At 41.2% G+C, this 17,432-nt stretch overlaps 1 protein-coding gene across 1 annotated transcript; it reads left to right on the top strand.

Moving 5' to 3' along the window:
- The first annotated feature begins 938 nt into the window (after nucleotides 1-938).
- Nucleotides 939-11,951, top strand: LOC102721707 (regulator of nonsense transcripts UPF2). The gene is made up of 17 exons (XM_006647495.3): nucleotides 939-1,085; nucleotides 1,647-1,773; nucleotides 2,372-2,453; nucleotides 3,187-3,389; nucleotides 3,751-4,095; nucleotides 4,648-4,752; nucleotides 4,856-4,983; nucleotides 5,889-6,062; nucleotides 6,150-6,219; nucleotides 6,736-7,017; nucleotides 7,099-7,296; nucleotides 7,758-7,859; nucleotides 7,952-8,203; nucleotides 8,310-8,528; nucleotides 8,777-8,947; nucleotides 9,467-9,652; nucleotides 10,565-11,951. The coding sequence occupies exons 2-17, from the start codon at nucleotides 1,696-1,698 to the stop codon at nucleotides 11,540-11,542; spliced, it is 3,573 nt and encodes a 1,190-aa protein (XP_006647558.1). The 5' UTR covers nucleotides 939-1,085; nucleotides 1,647-1,695; the 3' UTR covers nucleotides 11,543-11,951.
- Nucleotides 11,952-17,432: the final 5,481 nt, after the last annotated feature.

Here is a 17,432-nt window from a genome sequence, read left to right as displayed (position 1 = left end):
ATCGGTGACGACAGAGTTCTCTAACTTAACTGCATGCGTCTTCACATATTGTTTTAAACAGTCCTCGATCTAATTATACTATCTCGATCCAATTATACTGTCTGCGTACAATTGAAAACACTGCAACCATTGATTAAATAAAGTGATTAAGTGAGTGACACTATAGTCATTAGATGATTGAGTCGTACGTAAATTGGATGGTTAAGTTATAGGGATAATAATTTCCTAGTTTGAATCTATTCCCTCGTGATGTATGCGTACGTGTATCGGGGGGCGTATGCGATGCGTCGCCACGTACGGTGGCAGATCTTGTCGCCGTCACGGCCGTTGGTGTTCTCGTGCAAGCGTATCGCAGCGATATCGTTCTCGTGCCAGTAGAGACTACTATGAGAGTACAGAGAAATGTCGCTTGCAGTGATGTACACCTGCCTGCCTGTGCCTGGCTGCCTGCCTCATTCGCTGTAGTGATACGGTCAAATCAATTTTCGTTCCAAGTTCATGCATGAATCATCCACCGCCAGCTGAGATTGGATTTGGGCAGCGTGCTTGCCAAATGCAGCCTGGATTTTGTTCTTTGGGACATTTAATAAGTTTGAGGATACCGATTGGCGAATCCACTACTGATATTTACACCGCTATATACTTGGCAGTAGCAGATTCATTTATACCCCAGCACAGTACAAATATGTTACCCCGATTAACATACACCTGGGCAGTAGTCAGTACTCCTGCATATGAAGAGGACTATGCTCTACTGGATCTTTTTATTACTAACGGCCTGGCCCATTAGTCGGAGGCCCGGACTCACCGCACTCCGTGGCCCAGCTCCAAATACCGGGCCGATTTGAGCGGGCTCACTCTTGTGCACTGAAGGCCCAAAGGCCCATTTTATACCAAGAAGGGGAGAGAGAGAGAGAGAGAGAGAGAGAGAGAGCGCCTTGTGCTTCTCCCCTCCCGTGCTCCCCTTCACCTGCGCCCGGAGTCGACATCCCTCTCCGCTCCCCTCTCCCCGCCCCCACCTTCCCTCCGCGCCGGCGCCCCAGCCGCGTGCTCATCTCCGGCGACTGCAGCGCCCGCTCCTGGAGGTATGTGCCTGCTTCCCGCCGCTCCCCTTCCTCGCGCCGTGCGCCGGTGCCTCGCGGGCTTCCGGGCCGGGGCTTGTGGCTCGCCCTACCGCCTTCTCGGTCCCCGACCGATGCCAGCCCCTCCTGCTCGACGTCTAAACGGGAGATTCCGTGCCTACCCGGAGTAGTTTCCCCGATTTTGAACTTAGCTCGATCCCTAGGGGTTTTGGCTTTGATGCGCTGGAACCTAGCGATTCGGTTCTTATCAGTTTCTCGTTTGAAATTGAGGGATACTATTCACTTTACTTGAGTATCTGCGGATAGGGTGTAGGTGTGTGTGGTGGTGGTAGGAAATTTTTGCCCTGCAGGAAGTTTATCATACTCTAGCGCTACAGATCTCTAGCGATCAACGTGAATCTCTAAGCAATGGTCTTTGTGGCTTTATCAACGTGAGATGCAGATAGGTTGTGTGTATCTCAAGGCGTTGCTTTTGCGGGGATATTTAGCCATATTCTGCAACTAATTGTCAGTTGCATTGAACTGCTCATTGCTATAAACGTGAAATTTTCTTCTTCCTTTTAGCTTTGCAGTTTTCCATTGTCTATATCTTGTTTACACTTTGTAAAATCAAATGGAGAGCACTCAGAATGAGAACAGCAGGGAAACCAAACAAGATGACGAAACACGCCAAAGCAAGCAAGATGATGAGGTAATTCTGGTGCACCTTTAGCGACAATCTGGAATGGCCTAATCTCATTTTAGGATGGTACTTTTTTCATTGGCAAATTCAAGGGCCATTGGACTGCAATTCAACAAGGGTGCAGGCTGATGTTAGTAACTTATAATGGTTGGATAGTTCCGTAAAAAATGCTGCAAAAATTTGACTCTTGGTTCCTACTTTTCACCATGATAGCCACAAATGCTTTGCTTACAAGGGGGCAGGACACATTATGATACCGACACGATGAATCACATTGTAGTGAATCTCGCAACTAACCAACTGAAAGTCACCAGCAGAAATTATGTATGTGAAACACATGTTTGACTTAGCTTCACACTGTTCTGTTCCGGTTATAGCCAGTACTCAACACACAAGAAAGTGTCTTTGCATCTTATATGTTTCTAGTTTCTTTGACTCTAGGAAGTTGCTTAAAACTGTACTTTTGATCAACTGCATGCCAAATGAACTTGTTTTTTTTTTTCTAGAATTTTTGGCAGATGTACTTGAACCTTGATAACTTAGAAACTACTATGCAGGTTGGTTGTCAGAATTCTGCTCACTGATCCTAAATATTGGCTGTATGCAGGAGGCTCGTCTTGAAGAATACAAAAAACTTATTGACCAAAAGACTGCCCTCCGCCGGAGCAACCTAACCCCTGAAAGGCCTGGTACTAAGTTTCATTCAGTAATGGCTATTTCATAGTGGTCACGGTGAATATTTGTGTTTGTAAAGTCCATTTTTGACCATCAAACCTCCATCAAAGTTTGTTTTTCACCCTGACCAACAAAACAGGTTACTAATCACCTTGAACTTTCAAATGTAGACAAACTTCACCCCGTGAGTGTTTCCAATGGTGGTTTTAGCCATATATATATATATTTATATATATATATATATATATAAAATCAAATTTCTATACACATTGTATCCTTTGTTGTCCTTCCATCTCCCTTCTCAACACTAATAGTGGGAGGAGATGAGGGGGAAAATGTTGTTGCTTTTGACGTGGCAAAAACCACCATGAAAATTTGGTCCCAGTGAAACGTGACCTGTTTCCAAAGTTTGAGGTGAAAAATAACTCGTATTTTAGTTAAGGGTAAAATTGGACTTAGTGAAAGTTTGAGGGCCAAAAGTAGACTCTGTCTAATATGAATATTTGGAATTCTTGCTAAAGTGATATTGTTGTGGATGAGTAATCTAAGAATTTCTGTAGTGTTTTTGGAGTCTTAGCTATGGAATAAGTAATAACCTCACAAGTTACTCAATGATTTCATTTCATTCATTGTTTCTCTTGCACTGGAATGGATATTAACATTTGAGTTATTGAGTAGACAATTTCTGATCATGATAAATTATAACCATATTTTTCCAGCATTATTATGATATGGTGATCATTTCAGATGCAAACTACCTGAGGACTCTAGACTCCAGTATTAAACGAAATACAACAGTTATAAAGAAACTCAAAACAATAAATGATGAACAAAAGGATGGATTGATGGATGAGTTGAAAAGTGTTAACTTGAGCAAATTTGTCAGTGAGGCAGTTTCTTATATTTGTGAGGCCAAACTTCGATCTGCTGATATACAAGCTGCTGTTCAGGTAATTGAGTTTGCATGATCTTAGTACGTTTGCAAAAGTGCTTATATCTTGTATGCATACACTGTTGTTTCTGTGGAGCCCTCCCTCTCCTGTTCTTGAGCAAGGTATTTTGTTTAATGCAATTGACTATTTAAGTTTCTGGGTTGCATAATGAAGCATTTTCCCTTCCCTAGTGATGCTCTTTACATATGCTGTTACATGTATTTCAGTTATTATTCAGACATATTAACATCATGCTGTTAATGACTTCATTTCTGCACTTTTCATGTTTGAGTTTTTATTGATAAACATTTGAACTTCCAAACACATCACTTCTGTGTGTACTTTCTGATGTAATAACCATTGTGTGAATGTAATTTAGGTCTGCTCCCTGCTTCATCAAAGATACAAGGACTTCTCTCCTTGTCTTGTACAAGGGCTACTGAAGGTATTCTTTCCTGGGAAATCTGGAGATGATTTAGACGCGGACAAAAACTCAAGAGCAATGAAGAAGAGAAGCACACTGAAACTTCTAATTGAACTTTATTTTGTGGGGATTGTGGAAGATGCTAGCATATTTGTAAACATTATAAAAGATCTTACATCACTAGAGCACTTGAAGGACCGGGAAGCAACTCAGGCAAATTTGTCTCTTCTTTCTGCCTTTGCTCGTCAAGGGAGATTTTTCATAGGGTTACAGTCTCATGGTCAAGAAGCTTATGATGAGGTAAGGGGAATTTAAGCATACGTAGTTACCAATTGGTTTCCTGAAAGATCTTTTCTTACTTTGAATGGAAATTCTTCAACTAGTTTGTTCCTGAGTATGTGCACAATGGACATCCTTCAGCTGGTTTTGTCCCTGAATAAGTGCACATGCCTTTTGCAGCCTTTAGAAATGACTATAAAATACTGAATTTGATTAGTTCCACACTAAGGAAAGATGCACCCATAAGGTTTAGTTTTGTTCTTAAAGAAAATGGTGGAAACTTCAACTCACTGTGCATAGTTTATGCAAGGGCTTAATCATGGGAAGGACCTGCATTTGTAAAATTTTATTGTGAGACATGATCCCACTTGGCAACTACCCCACCTTATGCTGTTCTGTGTGCTATCCTAATTTCTAAGTAATCTACCAATACTGTATTCTGGAATGCATATACAACCTAGCGTATTGTTTAGAAGATTGATATGTTTGAATGACTTGAACGAACTCTTATCGTTTATTATAGTATCCATACTAAGCTGAGTATCTGACTGCCAAAATTCTGAATTGATACAGTTATTTAAGGATCTAAATGTTACGGCTGATCAGAAAAAGTTCTTCAAAAAAGCCTTGCATTCTTACTATGATGCTGTAGCTGAACTACTCCAATCAGAACACGCGGTAACAACTGTCTTACACACACACACTAGTATTGCCCTTTTTGTCATCATCTTGTACTTTCCTCTGATATCTTTTACATGTCCCAATTATCCACTATTCCTAGTCTCTTCGTCTGATGGAGGCAGAGAACGCAAAAGTTTTAACTGCCAAAGGTGAACTAAGCGACGAGAACACTGCCTCATATGAAAAACTCCGGAAGTCTTTTGATCAGTTACAACGTGGTGTATCCTCGTGAGTATATATTTGAGAGTGCTATCCTGTGATGTATTTGTGTATCATTTTTTTCATAATAGCATAAGCTAGGATATTCAGTTATGTTATTTCTAGATTGAACTTTCTGGCATCTGGTCTTCTGTTAAGGAGCTTATGGTTGCGAAGTATTGCAGTACATGTCTTGCCCTTGACTTTACCATCTTAGTACAATGCGATCATGCTGGTCTTCTATGCCACACACTTTAAATTTTTGTAAAATAGTTAGTTATATGAATATACATATACATGAATGAGGAGTCAACCATGCCTGAAGGCCCTGAATGCAGCTGGGATATAAAATGTACCAGCCGTTTTTGGGCCTCCAATAGGACAAACAAAATATTGGTGCAAGTCTCCTAATTCAAGTTGAGCGAACAGAAGTTTTATTTTTTGTGTGGTTCTTAGAAGCTAAAATAGAGTGTTTGCATTAATTTGAAAATGTGGGGTTAGGGTGTGCATTGGACTGGTTTCCATCATGTCTTATAACCAAGAGCACATTATTCAGCTTAGAGGATTTTATTTTGATAATGCAAACTGAATTTTGCTTTCTTGTTCGAACTTCAAAACATTATTTGCTTCCTACATCAAAGGGAAAGATTTATAGACAGGTAATAAAGAAATAATCAAGATATCCTTGTACCTATTTGAGCGTATTATATCTTTTCATGTTCTCATTGTAAAAGATCATAGATGTTAGTTTCCAACTCATGTGATTTTGTCCTGATACTCTTCAGTTTGTGACTAAATTTTGGCAGAGGAAAAATATACTGTTTGGCCATGTGCTGATTAAATTTTGATGCTTATATTTTTATAATGTCAACATTATCATCCATTTGTATGTATTTATGTGTGGTTCTTACCAATCTTTAACCTTTCTTTTGCAGGTTAGCTGAAGCTCTTGACATGCAGCCTCCGGTGATGCCAGATGATGGAAACACAACAAGGGTTACCACAGGAAGTGATGTAGCCCCACCTTCTACGAAAGAACCATCTGCACTGGAACCTATCTGGGATGATGAGGATACAAAAGCTTTTTATGAATCTTTACCTGATCTCAGGTTTCCCTTAATACTGTCAACGTTATCTTCTTTCAGTCATTAGTTTGTAGTGAAACTACATTAACCATTGTACCTTATCTCGAGCAGAGCATTTGTGCCCGCCGTGTTGTTAGGAGAAGCCGAACCAAAGTTGAATGAGAAGGGTCGTGAACAACCTGTAAGGATGCAATATCTCCAAACTTAGTACTTTTTCTTTGTAAACTGGAATTTTAGTATCAAATATCACTTCATGACAATTTGCTTGTCACTTGTGTTACCTTGGGTACTTTATTATGTGGCATCCAGAGGATCTCCTTTGTTTGGCAACTCTATTTAAAATGTTAAGTGTGTGGTAGATTGATTTCAAGCCAAACATTATGCTGTGAAATTTTAGCTCCCAATTGATGTTAATCAAATATGTGATGTTATCCATGGAGATGTTCACATAGTGTGATCTGATGAATGCTATCCATTTCCTTGTTTACAATTTTAGATTGATAACATGTTCCAGTTTTATATTCTCACAAGATTGATTCTGAATTCTAATTCTGTGTTTGTGGATTGGGAGAGGGATAGAGAGAAAGTGGAATGTGTTCATTGCTTTCTTAAATGTGCATCTCCTTAGCATTTTTTTTTCTTTTGTGTATCATTGTGTGTGCCCTACTCTAAACCTTTGTATGGATGTTATTTGAAGGAATCCATTGCAGAACAAGATATTGAAGTACATGATACTGCTCAAACTTCTTCTATCACTGAATATCAACTGGAAGGAAAGGCAGATGATGGAGTGAAGGATAGTGAAGAAAAAGATAAAGATAAGGGGAAAGGTGCAGACAAGGAAAAATCCAAAGAGAAGGATTTTGACAGAAAAGAAAGAGAGAAGGAGAAAATAAGAGCCGTGGATGGTGCAAGTTTGGACAACCTGCTTCAGAGACTACCAGGATGTGTTAGCCGTGATCTCATTGACCAATTGACGGTATTAACTCATATTGTATATTTGTATTATCAATCCACTTTATGGTTAAGACTAATTGTCGCTCATAACTTTTGATTCCAGGTTGAGTTTTGCTACCTAAATTCTAAAGCAAGTCGAAAGAAACTTGTGCGAACATTATTCAATGTCCCAAGGACTTCACTGGAACTTTTGCCTTACTATTCTCGTCTGGTGGCTACACTGTCAACATGTATGAAAGATGTTCCAAGTATGCTTATTTCTATGCTTGAAGAAGAGTTCAACTTTTTAATAAATAAGAAGGTACGCTAACTTGAACTCTTGTTTTTCGTTTGTATTATTTGTGCTCATTTCATGTTCATTGCCAAAAAGATTCATTTTTATCCTTTTTTATGAAAATTCTTTTTTATCCTTGGTGATTTTTGCTATAGAAATAATTTAAAACATAACTACATGAAAGTGCATTTCATGAAAAATCTACTAATGCCATTTTCATATATCAAATCTTTATATTGTTGCCTATGAGTAACATAAGATTTCAAGGTTTGTCTGCATGCATTCTAAAACAAATTATATTTAAGAATTATGTGTCATTAGCTTAATTGAGTTATTAACATCAATGCAAGCAACAAAATCATGGATAGACCTCCTGCATCTTCCCCATATAATCTTCCCCGTTTTTAAAGGGCGAGTGGCAGGGATTCTTTCTCCACTTTAATCGTTACTGTGACTAACTATTCCTCACTGTTTTCTTTTCTTTTCAGGATCAGATCAACATCGAAACAAAAATTAAAAACATTAGGTTTATTGGGGAGTTATGTAAATTCAAAATTGCACCTGCAGCTCTTGTTTTTAGCTGCTTGAAGGTATGCGTGTCTTATGCATTGAGTTGGCAATTTCTAGCTCTGTTGCACTTCCCTGCCTTGCTTAGTTTACGCATATCTTTTATATTTTGCAGTCATGCCTGGATGATTTCAGTCATCATAACATTGATGTGGCCTGCAATCTACTCGAGACTTGTGGACGTTTTCTGTATCGTTCACCTGAAACTACTATTCGTATGGCCAACATGCTGGAGATACTGATGCGATTGAAAAATGTGAAGAATTTGGATCCTCGCCATAGCACACTTGTAGAAAATGCCTACTACCTTTGTAAACCACCTGAAAGATCTGCTCGAGTTTCAAAAGTTCGGCCACCTCTGCACCAAGTAAGTTTCTGTCTTCTTTGATGATTTCGCTGATTATTTTCATTGAATTTATCTACATAGTGTAGTGCAGTAGTGAACAATTGCCCCTCTTTCTCTTCCTGTGCAGTACATAAGGAAATTACTTTTTTCCGATCTTGATAAATCAAGTGTTGAACATATTCTTCGCCAATTACGCAAGCTACCTTGGGTGGAATGTCAGCAATACCTTATAAAGTGCTTTCTAAAGGTTCACAAGGGAAAATACAGCCATGTTCATCTGATTGCCCTTCTCACTGCTGGTCTTAGTCGCCATCATGATGACTTTGCTGTTGCAGTGGTAGATGAGGTTAGCTCCTTTGCTCAATGTATTAAACCATGTTGTCTCAATTCCAAGGGATGTTTTTAATTGTAATAGTTTACTTTAACTCTGTATTTCTGAACAAAATCGTTTGCATTTGGGCTGTAGAAATGCCCTCACCACCAAAATCCTATCCACCGGTTTTAAAAAGCTAGCTAGTAGAAATAAATTGTGACAGTGGTTGTCTTGTGGATTCCCGTTCAAGTGATCTACTTTATTCCCTATTTTCGTTTCAGGTTTTAGAGGAGATAAGGGTAGGTCTGGAGCTGAATGACTATGGGATGCAACAAAGGCGTCTTGCCCACATGCGATTCCTTGGAGAGCTATACAGCTACAAGCATATTGATTCATCAGTTGTATTCGAGACACTGTATCTTATCATTGTATTTGGTCATGGAACTCCTGAGGTAAGCCCTTATATCCTTTAGGGAAGATTGGAAACATTTTATCTCTTTCATTTCTGGCACTATTTTTTATCATTGTTGAGATATTATCTACGTTATGTGATTGAGATGAAGGCTTGGACTCTTGCAATTTTCACAAAAAGTACTGCATGGTTCTAAGACTGTTGTTTGGAAACAATTTAATTTTGCCATATTATGACGTTGTTCCGTGTTGTAATCCTTTCTCTTTGCTCAGTACAACACAGGAGCAACTCAAGTTAATTATGTTTCTGTGCCTGGCTTTAGTTTTACGGCCTTCTGGGACTTGTTTGCTTTATTTCTGTGCAAAAAAGTACAATACACACACTGCAAACTATACAGAACATAGGCAGCATATTTCTTAGAGAGAGCCCCAGATATTGTGGCATTAGCGTCGATGTTCTTACTCATATCCTTTTTTAATACTTATTGCAAGCAATTTTAGAAAGATCAATAGCTAGTATTTGTATTTAATTTGAGTGATCTCCTTTCTTTTTACACCAGCAAGATGTGTTGGATCCACCAGAAGATTGCTTCAGGATCAGGTTGATCATTACACTTCTGCAGACTTGTGGCCACTATTTCAACAGAGGCTCTTCAAAAAGAAAGCTTGACAAGTTCTTGCTGCATTTTCAAAGATATATTATTAGTAAAGGGCCCTTACCACTTGACATAGAATTTGACGTTCAGGTTAGTTTCTTTCTCATTATACACCTTGCCGACATTCATAAATACATGTGTTAGTTTCTTTCCAGTTCAACAGCCTGATGACATCCCAAGATGCATATATACCTCTGTGAATCTTCTCCATTATAGATTCTAGGTTATATATTTAAAAAGAAAAACCTGCCATATGCGTCGTTAAACTACTGTTGTTACAAGAATAATTATCTACTGGGCTCTGACTATTGTTATGAAGAAGAATCAAACAAGATGAGTCAAATGATTGCATTATGGGCTTTCTATTGATTACTTCACCATATTTATGAGACATTGATATTCAGGTCTTGCAAAATATGGGTGTTTTAATTGCTACCAAAATGAACTCCATCGAAAATCTAGCATTGCGAAATTTTGTAAGAGAAGGGTTGAGGAACTGGGTTTCGCTCCTGTTTATTTGGCATTCTGCTAAATAATACTGCCTCCAGTCAAATTTATTTTAATTTAGTTCTCTCAGTGTCAAATATTTTTTACTGGGGGGAGTAGGAGCTAACTCAATAATGCTTTTCTTGCTAAAAAATGATTCTTACCGCTATGTAAAACAAGACTAAGTAGGAGTATCTTGTCTTGAGCCAAACTAGTATTGTTCAAGTGAAACAATGAATTATCTTAGACCATCATATCTTTATAATCAGTCAATATTGTTATGTTTTGTGCTGAATCCCACCATTGCTATTATGTTTGTTCAACAAGTCAAAGGAAAAGTTGACATGACTAATTTCATGCATTTAAATTTTAGAATATATTACTCCTACTGGAGCTGTAGATATGGCTTATGAATAGTTGAATACTTGATTTGTTTTGTTGGGCCTTCGTTAGATTGATGATGCTGAAGATATACTTTTCCTTCAGTGAGTTCAGCTCTTACATGTGTTCTTGCAGGATTTGTTTTCTGAGCTAAGACCAAACATGGCTAGGTATTCATCATTAGAAGAACTAGATGCTGCATTAGCTGAGCTCGAAGAAAGTGAACGTGCAGCCTCAGTTGAGAAGCCTGAAAGTGAAAAGCTTTCAGACAGCGAATCTCAGAAAGTGCAGCCACATGATACTGCCTTTTCTGCTAATGGCAGGGGCTCAGCAAATGGAGCCGAGGAAAATGGCAAGGATCATGAAGAAGGAGCGGACACTGAAAGCTATTCAGGTAGTGGTAGCACTGATGGTCATGAAGATGAGGAAGATCTTATGTTTGAGGAGAAATCAAATGATGCATCTGAGAATGAAGGTGATGATGAGGATGATGGCATGCCTGCTGGTTCTGATGAAGATGAAGGTGTTGAGGTTAGACATAAAGTTGTGCAAGTTGATCCAAAGGAGCAAGAAGACTTTGACCGAGAGCTGAAAGCTCTTCTACAGGAGAGCTTGGAGTCACGGAAATCAGAGGTGCGGCCCAGGGCCACTTTGAACATGATGGTACCAATGAATGTCCTCGAGGGTTCCAAGGACCCAAGGGCCGTCGAGTCCGAGAGTGGAGAAGAAACTGTGGATGAAGAGGGTGGTAGTGCTGGGGGTGGCAGCAAGGTGCGTGTTAAGGTGCTGATGAAGAAAGGGCACAAACAACAAACTAAACAGATGTTCATTCCTGGTGACTGCTCACTTGTGCAAAGCACAAAGCAGCAAGAGGCTGCTGAGCTTGAGGAGAAGCAGAGTATTAAACGCAGGATCCTTGAATACAATGAAAGGGAGGAGGAAGAAATGAACGGTGGATCGTCACAGATGGGGAATTGGAGTCAAGGAGGGAGCAGCACCGGCAGCAGTATTAGATCAGGTGGACGGGGTAGTTGGGATGGCTCGATCAGAGGAGCTCGGCAGCGGCACCACATTGCTGGTGGTTTCTACCATAGTTATGGCAGAAGACGATGAGATGACCGCTCGAGTGTTATTTGTCCTGAGGTTTTTGATAGGACAATGGTTTTAGAAAGTTTCTTCTAACTGCCTAATGGAGAAAAGAGGAGCCTCTTGCAGAGGTAAGGCACGCTTATGGAAAGTTGGTTGACAGGAGGTGAAACAAGTTTAACGAAAGACTAATGACTACTCAATACATGATAATACATCACCGTCAAGTGAGGAATGATGTCTTGAAGGGTGACTATTTCTGCTAGGCAAATGACTTGATATCAAAGTTGCATTAGTCGGAGCTAAACTATTTAGGGTCACGTTGATCCCGTTGTGCCTGTGTACATAAGATGTTCTTGCATCTCAAGTGCAGAATAACATGTTTCAGATGTGACCTTAACAGCTTGTAATATGCTTGTGCGCCCACTTGATGCAAGATACATGTGTGCTGTTGCTATTTTACTCCCCTGCATTAATATACCAGCATGTTGTTCGGACGCCATGCTAGCTTGCGGAAATGTAACTACTGTGACCTGGTGATTCTTTCTTAGAGTGGAGCTTTGTTAATAGGGAGTACTATCTTGCAAAAAAATGTCACCTACTGCAAAAGAGAAATTTGTTTTTGTAGCTCCTATGGAATATGAACAAATCATTTATCGACCTTGCATTCATATCCTCACCAATCATCATGGCCACAAAGATATTCTTGCCGTTAGTCGTCACAAGTTCCCAGAACAGGGACCTGTAGAGACGCACTCGTCCCATGCACACACTTTCATTGGCCCAATCTGCAGCAGGAACTCCGAGCGTTCCGAGTGATCGATCCAACAACAAAACCTTCTGACCAGTTCGTTCCTCCAGCCAGCTTTTCACTCGGGCACTTCAGTTCAGCACTCAGTTTGGGTTTCATCAATCATATGATCGCTCATCACTTCATCAGCATCTTTGCTTCCCTCCTTGCGCGATGATTGCTTCGCGACTACGCGTGTCTGCCACGAGCTGCTGCTGCTGCTGCTTTACACGGAATAATTACGCCGGAGAAAGCGAGGTGAATGGACCTTCGCCCAATGGAGGCATGCAACTTGTGGTGCCTCCTCCTCCGGTAATTGCCTCCACGGCTGCAGAATTCGATCCCTTTCTATAGCGCTTCAACCACAGTTGCGGAAAATATCAACGTGTTATTGTGAGCCTGTGACAATGGCATTGTGTAGCAGCCTAGTTCAGAGCGTACTATCATCAACACAATAATTGGCATTTTGGCAAACTCTCTACGCCCACAGCTTCGTCGAAGGCCGGAATAGATTTTCTAGATGAACATCAATCAAAATTTGAGGATAAAACCTTGCAAATTCCTAATCCCCATGATGAGTTGTACCTAGGTACCCCTACCAGGTGCACAGGACACCAGGTAGGATGTCCATTTGTCGCTGTTTTATGCTATGCTAATTACAATATTACTAGACTTTAGTATGTACATGACCCTCAATAATTTATGTTCTGAACTCGTCATGGGCAACGTATATATGCAGGCATGCAGCTGATTCAGATGAATCACCAAATGTATATGCTAGTCCAACCAGTTAGAAGAAAGCGAGGGAAAAACCGAGGGCAAAGGCTCGGTAGCCGTTCATAGTTGCAGCCATGCAGGAGCATGCACTACTAAGGAGAAATAGTATCTTGGTGTGGCACTTGGAATCTCCGGCATAGCGAGTTGGATTCTGCTCAGTGCTCTCAGGCGTCGTGTCGACTACTCCCTGGCTCCACGAGGAATCTGAACCATGTCACCATGTGAACGAAAGCCAAAGCTTTTGAGAGCCTTTGACTCCTGGAGGAATCTGATTTGTGCCTGAGAGGAACAATGCTAATTAGATTCTACATCGCATTACTGGCTGCCTTTTCTTCTTTTTCTCCTTTAATTTTCGTTTTTGGGTGGGTGGATTCTGCCTTGTTTGGGGTGCTTGTTTGGTGCTTTCTGCTGCTGCTGCTATTCCCTCTACTGCAGCTGCCACTAGTTATTAGTCTCTCTTGGTTTTCCAGTTGGATAAAGATGCATCTCGCTTTCACCTTGATGTGGAAAAGCAAAGGTTTTTAGTGCCTTTCTTCATGTGCAAGCTATCAAATCTCTTTTACTTGTTATGTCCTCTACTTAGTTTGATGCTTGCCTATGATATTTTAGTGCTATACATGTATATGTGCACATATTATTCTTCACTCTTTTGTTGTCCTAATCAACTACGACCTGAAATACCTCTCCAGCAAGTTTATTTTTGCTGCAAACTAAACTGGGGTACTATTTTTTTTCAAAATAATAATAAATAATTTGCAAGAAGATTCGAATGAAATTAATTTTGATGAGAAAGATGGTATGAACCATGACTTTTGCAAAATAAAGCTGAAGTTTGTGGTGGCCAAACATTCTTTGTATGATGTCCCCTTAAAGTGTCCGGACTGTGCACTGCCAAAGATCTGTATATGATGTACTGCCTCTCAGAGTCTCAGCTGAGAATCAATGGAGGTGAAAAGGGAGGACACACATTGCATATTTACATGTGTGGCTCTTTTGCACAAGGGTTCTGATTTGATAGATCCATTCAGGTAGGGTCAATCTCCCACATTGAAGGGGCCAACCAAACACAGTAGTGCTTTCTTTTTTTTCCCCCTTTGTTCCACTGGTGTGTCATGTGTGTGTTGTGCTTGCTTAGTGGTAACCAGCACTGAATTGCAATTGAGATTTGAGGCTGCAGCTAGTGCAGGTCGTATGGGGGCCGTACTGCTACATCTTTTACACATCCATTGCCGAATGAAAGTGAGCTTATATATATTTTTAGGTTGGAAATACTTGTGCTATATATCCATGGATCGACTTAAAACCTAGGTTGCATGCTCACGTACTGTTATTACACAGGCGATATATAAGAAACACACTAGCACATGGACAAAAAGAAACCTCTTACCTAATAGCACAAGGAGTGCTTTCAAATGCCGGAATAAAGAAACAAAATTTATAAATCTAAAAGGCTCTCTTTCACTATCCAGCTCTACTTTGTTAGATAAAATACTGCAAAAGAACACGTCACAAAGTGATTTAGTTTCACCCGTGAGTTGTGTTAAGTAGAGCATATTCATGAGAGTATGGAAGTGATGACCAAACTTATACTTTAGACCAGACGAGCATCTCCAAGAGAATACTAATATTTTTCTACCCAAAATCTTGTATTAGGTTTATAAAAAAAATATTGGGCATAAAAATTACATTCTCCTCCAAAAGAATCCAAACTAAATAACTTTATCATGACATAAATTTCTGTCCCAAATTTAGGATACGAGAGAGTTGATTTCAGGCATGCATAAATATAGGAAATAGAATTAAAAACCCGTTTGAGATATGTTATCTAACACAATTACCAAAATTTAGTTTTAAAGACCAACATTAAACACCTCTTGGAGATGCTCTAAGAAGCACGACTATTACAATTTTAACCATGCAAATGCATTAAACCACTAGATGCTAATCAGTGCATGTATGTGTGCTTTCTCACAAGTCATATCTCGTCCGACAGGACACTACGTAAAGTGTTGTGCCAATCACTCTAATCGTTACACATTCCTACCACATGTCAATTATTAAACTTGTCGAGTACACCACTGGATTCAGTGCACACAGAAGAAGCTATGCAAGCACACTCTTGCCTCTATGCGCCTCTACATCTGCACGCCTCCACCTCCACCTCCACCTTCGCCTCTGTGTGCCTAGAGAAGCTGGCGAGGTTGAGCACATGGCCTTGTCCCCACACCACACACCATGTCCCTGCCACTGCATGTCCGCCTTTTAGAGAAGCCACCTTGGTTTCATGTTTGGTATCAGGCAAGTGATACCAATTAGTATCAGATGAAACTAATCGGTATCATTGGTACTTGGCAACATTAGTATCATCTGGCACCATATAATACGAACTGATATCATCTGATATCATTTGACGCCGACGACGAGGAAACACAGAGGCGAAGCGCCAGAGGAGGCAAGCGTCGACGCGCGAAGATCCCCTCCACCGGCTTTGTGCAAGAAGAGGTTGGTGCTGGCGGAGGGGAGCAACACGGGAAAGGGGGGGGGAGGTCCATGCTTATTCGAATAAGCACCGAGGGGTGAAGGGCCTGAAGGCGAAGTAGCACAAGGGGAATCGGTGCCGACGGAGGGGTGGAGGGCGTGGAGGCGGAGCAGAACGAGGGGAGCCGACACTGTTGGTGAAGCACGCATGGATGCCGTTGCTTTTTATTCATTAAAGAATGCCATCTAGATGAAAGGGTGTTTGGTAGACTTTCTGATTATCAGTTGTCCAGTCATCTTCGCTGCTTCCAAGCTCATCTCTCTCCCTCCCTCTTCAAGTCTCCTCCATGCTCCGTTGCCTTCCTCTTCTTCTTAAGTGACTCAAGGCAAGGGATCGTCAAAACATTGTCTCCGTCACTAAAGATCGAGAGCTCTTCTACAAGGACGACAAGGCTACCAAGATGCTAATGAGTCCAGGGCCCTTAGATCCAAAAGAATCTAACACCCATTGCTATGTTAGGATTCCTGTCCACATTCTGTATTCTTATCGAGGTAAATGATAGTCTATAGGGTATTCCATATTTACTACATTATTTTTTATTTTTCACTCATATGGCACTATCACGGTAGGTTCTTAATTATTCTGGCAAGATTCCTTGAGCATCGCTATCACTAAGTAATGAACTTTTTTTACTAGTGAACAATCAATTGAGTTTGACGACCCATATTACGGAACTACACAACATTTTCCGATTAAACAAGATATACATTTCATTACACATGCACACCGCATTGGCAAACTCACAAGTGAGCCCTCTAAGACACACTCAAAAGGACGAAGAGATGAGCAACAAACACATGTGACTCACTAAATTCATATTAAAATCCATTTACATATATATAATATTCGTTGACACTAAAATTTAGTTCTTGATTGGTGGAGTATATCTCCACCACTTCATCATCGATCACCACAGTGCCGGTGCTTCTCTGCCCCGTTTGGGTTCAATCAAACCACGCACATTGATGTATTGATCACTCATTTGTCCATAAGCTGGCACACCTATCCAAAACGTACAACAAAAACTAACTTCTGCAAACAAACATAAAAAGAAAAGAAAAAAAAGGACAGAATACAATACGAGTTGTCTGGACTAAACAGGTCATCACCCTATCCCCATTTCTCCAGTATCGCAAAAGATCATCGAGGCAGAGGCAGAGGCAGTCCCGGCGAATAAAGCCCCGGTCCATCGATCGATCGATCGACGCGGAACTAACAAAACTAGAAAAGGCCCCATCCAGTTTTGGCGCTAACCGGTCGTCGTAAAGAAAAAAGAAAAAAAAAAAGCTGTTCCTTTCGTTTCGCCGACGCTGCGCGAGCGCGAGCGCGGATCACTCGCTTTCCACGTACGCCACGACACACACGGCACGGGAGGAACGTACGCGCTAGCTGCTGCTGCTGCTGCTGTAGTGCATGCGGTGTTGTGTGTTGGATCGGGTTGGTGGTGTGGCTTTCCGCATGGACCGTGCACTATCGTCGTTGTTCCGTCCGCGCCATGCGCCGTCGCTCGCTCGCTGCTCTCCCCCTCCGCGGCGCGCGGATGCATGCATGTGTCTCGCTCTCGCCGTGTAGAGGCTGCAGCTAGCCCGCCCAGCCACCGGAGCTATTCGTATTTAGCGCGCGCGCGTCCCTTTCGCCGCCCGGAGGCCGGAGCGAGCTCGCGATCGAGCCAATCATTGTGCGCGTCGTGCCAGCGCTAGCCCTTCACTCAGCGTCACCGGGCCACCTGCGTGCCGACTTGACAGACAGCGTGCGTCAACCCGCGGCAAGCCCAGAAAGGGAAAGCCAAGTAGAAATTTGCCGCCGTTCAC

Source organism: Oryza brachyantha, chromosome 2 (assembly GCF_000231095.2).
Source record: "Oryza brachyantha chromosome 2, ObraRS2, whole genome shotgun sequence".
Classification (NCBI taxonomy): Eukaryota; Viridiplantae; Streptophyta; class Magnoliopsida; order Poales; family Poaceae; genus Oryza; species Oryza brachyantha.
Note: the sequence above shows the minus strand (reverse complement) of the source record. Positions and strands in the feature narration are given on the sequence as shown.